This window comes from Postia placenta (genome assembly GCF_002117355.1).
Source record: "Postia placenta MAD-698-R-SB12 unplaced genomic scaffold POSPLAscaffold_8, whole genome shotgun sequence".
In the NCBI taxonomy this organism is placed as follows: Eukaryota; Fungi; Basidiomycota; class Agaricomycetes; order Polyporales; family Adustoporiaceae; genus Rhodonia; species Rhodonia placenta.
In genome coordinates, this window is record NW_020169839.1 from 313,576 (window position 1) to 316,954 (window position 3,379).

Genomic DNA, 3,379 nt, shown 5'->3' on the forward strand with positions numbered 1-3,379 from the left:
TTGTACTTCGCAGATATATTTGGAATACTGTAGAGTATATATCCATCCTCGCATAACACCTAGTTTTAAAGGCTTGACACTGTTGCCAATTCGACATTACGTGGTCACGTGCACAGGGCCCATCACGTTTAATGTCGGTTGAATATGAACTCCCTGGACTTGGCTCTAGACCCCGTTCGCTGTTCTTCGGCCAGGTGTCTATGCCATACTAAGTAGCCCTTCTATGCCCCTCACTTCCTCCTCATCATCATCCTAACAACCCTCGACGCCTTGTACTCTCTGACAAGGCAGGCACAACTCTCACGTCAAATACCGCTTGTGCCTTATCTCACCACGCCGCCCAGAGCACTACGCCGCATCGCTTCTTCATTCCTCCCAACGACGCCGACGACCTTCTTTCACTCACATTCTTTCGTACGTGCTTTCATTCATTTCTATCGGTGAGACGCATCGCACACGATTCAAGAACCTGCGCTCACATTACGCCCAGCTGTCCGATCACTCAACGCACGCCATGTCTTCAGCCACCGCATCATCTTCGCCATCCACTTCCGCTTCCGCTTCCCCCTCTTCCTCTTCCTCTTCAAATAACACTGCTATTGCCCTGGGGGTCAGTCTTTCCATCGTAGCGCTACTGGCTATCGCGCTCTTTATCTTCTGGTTCCTCCGGCGGCGTCGCCCCCACGTCTCCAGCCAGCCGCACACGACTGTCCGGCGCAACACAGTCGTCGACCTCAGCAATCCGGCATTCCGTGTCACGCCCTTTGGTTCGCCAGATGGCGACACGCCCCGCTTTGGTGAGTACTCTTATCGTTGTGTGTACGGGCGACTTTCCAGCTCTGAGATGCGCATCGCTGTGCACACTCCTTGTGCGTGCTGCAGTTGCGTAGTACCGTGTGCTCCTTTAGTCCTTGTCACTGGCCGCCAGTAGCCAGACATATCGAGACGGAAGCGGAGACAAGCCAGTCACACCACTAAGCACAACCGAAGCGCACCGCCTAAGCTATACGCAGGGCTGAGCGTATACTAGACTGCGCCCGTGTCCACGCCCCTACGAACCGCCGCTAACCAGCCACCCTCCACAGTGCACGAACCGGGCGCGAACATGCGTGTTGCGCACCGCCGCGACGACGGCGGGTGGGAGTTCTCCGAGATGACGCCGGACAACTGGTCGACGTTCGACCTCCCAACCCCGCTTGCCGGCCGCCACTCGCTCTCGGGCCGCTCCTCGCTCAGCTGCGTGTCCGCGCTGGGCAGCAAGGAGAAGCTGAAGCTGCAGCCCGGCGAGCTCACCACACGCGGGTTCATCGAGCACGACGGGGACTACGACAATCCGCCGCCGGCGTACGAGCGTGCGGTAGGGCCGAGCCGCGGCCCGGGAGAGGTGTAGGGGCGCATCTCGGACTACTGGTTTTGTTTACGTCTGTTTATGTTTATGTGCGTGCTTTTGGTATTGTCCGCTTATGTTTCATCGCTTTTGCTTTCTATGTTCTCGACGCTGTGCTCTCAACCAAGCTCGCTGTATCTGCTTACTGAGCATGTAACAACAAGGTCTGAATGTCGTCTTCTCGTCTGTGCAAGTTCGAGATGGAAGTTTGGGCGTGCCCATTGATTATACCAGTGGAACTTTGTCTCACTAGTTCTGAGGGAAACGACATGCGTCGCGCAGTGATGTCTTACAGTGATATAAGGTCTCATGCATCGAACGAAGCAGATCATGAGCCGCATTGCTCTATCCCCGGCCCGGTGACATTTCGCTCGTTGGTCTTGCTCCGCGCTGAAATTTCATTGTGCGTATTCATTTCCATTTCCATTGTCATTCAGTATCTTTCAATGCACGCAAGAATCTGTTTGGCTGGCCGGGCATGATATGTCAAGTCAGGGCACAGCTACAGTTGACGATTGACAATGGCGAAGATGCATGATCTGTTCATTGCAGGTGTAATAACGCGAGGCGTATTCTTGGTCTCGCCTATTGCGGTCCATTATTGCGACTGAGGCAGAGGTTCGTCGCCGGCACATGCTTCTTGGTACCGCAAGTATTGACAGAGCGCCTTCAAAGGGGGCGGAACACTCTAATAGCGACGCATGTCTGTGGTACGAGTGGGAGAATATGCAGCATTGGGTAGGAATCTGCAGGATGTATGGCTTTGCGTGAATGACCCTTCACATGCGGCGTCATCGAATGATCGTTTCCGGTGGCGCATCAAAGATGAGTACATTCGTATTTGCTTCCTGATCTGTTACCTCACGGAAACATACGAAGTGACTCCCTTCACGCTCTCATTCTTTCCACCAGATCACCCAAGTTGGCCGCGCATGCGTTCCATTCAGGAACGCCAGGAAGTTTGTGGAGCTCTGATGCTACTCATCTCTTCAAACATGACGCGGACAGCTCGTTCGGCTTTGCAAATTGGAGTACGATGTGTCATACTGGTCACTATTTGCAGTCCGCTGTCAATCTCTGCGGTGACGAGACCAAGATGCGATCAATATATAAAAGCAGGCGTGAAGATGCGGTCGTCGCAGTTGCTTTTGATACCATCCGCAATATCAAGACGAATGATGCTGATCACCAGCTTCCTGAAAATTTTCTGCAATCTGTGAGGCTGCGTTTTCATTTATCAAACCTTGACTGAAAAGATAAATACTTGATTTACGATGAGGTGTGGCAAGTCACTTGTTCATGTACAATGACTATGTAGTGTGTTCTACATCTCATCTACAACCAATTTCATGTCAATGCCCCTACCCGAGAATGCGTGTCAGGACCATGATTCCGATATGGCCGGACCCGGCAAGTATTGTCACAGCCACAGCTTACAAAAGTAAGCTGTTGTTTCGGCCCGAAGTCCGCTTACGCACACATTGAGTTCGACAGGTCAAACAATGAGGAATCAACTGTTATGTGTCATATGAAGCTTATCATAAAATATGTCAATCACGGGTAAATGAGGCGGTTCCTCATCGGTCTCACGAACTTAGCCCTTCTCCGAGGGCACTTGGCAACCATATGTTATCACGCATCTCCAGCGCCTCATCTCGCGGCCTTCAGCAGCATGTGCGTATTCATATCATTCGTCAGTACTAAATATTAATGGCCAGTCCGAGACAGTATATTTGCTTGGATGCAGGCAATACGGAGGTCGCCTGCCATGACAATCGGCACAGGAGCGCGACAGAAATGTCTATCTGGGTTGCTAGTCTTCAATCACGCCACACTGCCTTGTTTCGATTTCACTTCGATCAATCAGCTAACATTATGACTCCGGGCCCGATAGGTGGCGGCCCTTTTAACATATATATATATCGGATGCTAGTCCTCAGAGCGGTGCCCTCAAACTTCTGGCAAGACTTCAAATCGTCTTTCATACGCACA

General features: G+C 51.9%; 1 protein-coding gene across 1 annotated transcript; it reads left to right on the top strand.

Annotated features, from left to right (window-relative positions):
* The first annotated feature begins 233 nt into the window (after window positions 1-233).
* On the top strand, window positions 234-1,635 carry POSPLADRAFT_1040082 (hypothetical protein). Its single transcript, XM_024477664.1, has 3 exons — window positions 234-440; window positions 492-797; window positions 1,086-1,635. The coding sequence occupies exons 2-3, from the start codon at window positions 515-517 to the stop codon at window positions 1,388-1,390; spliced, it is 588 nt and encodes a 195-aa protein (XP_024338230.1). The 5' UTR covers window positions 234-440; window positions 492-514; the 3' UTR covers window positions 1,391-1,635.
* The last annotated feature ends 1,744 nt before the right edge of the window (window positions 1,636-3,379 follow it).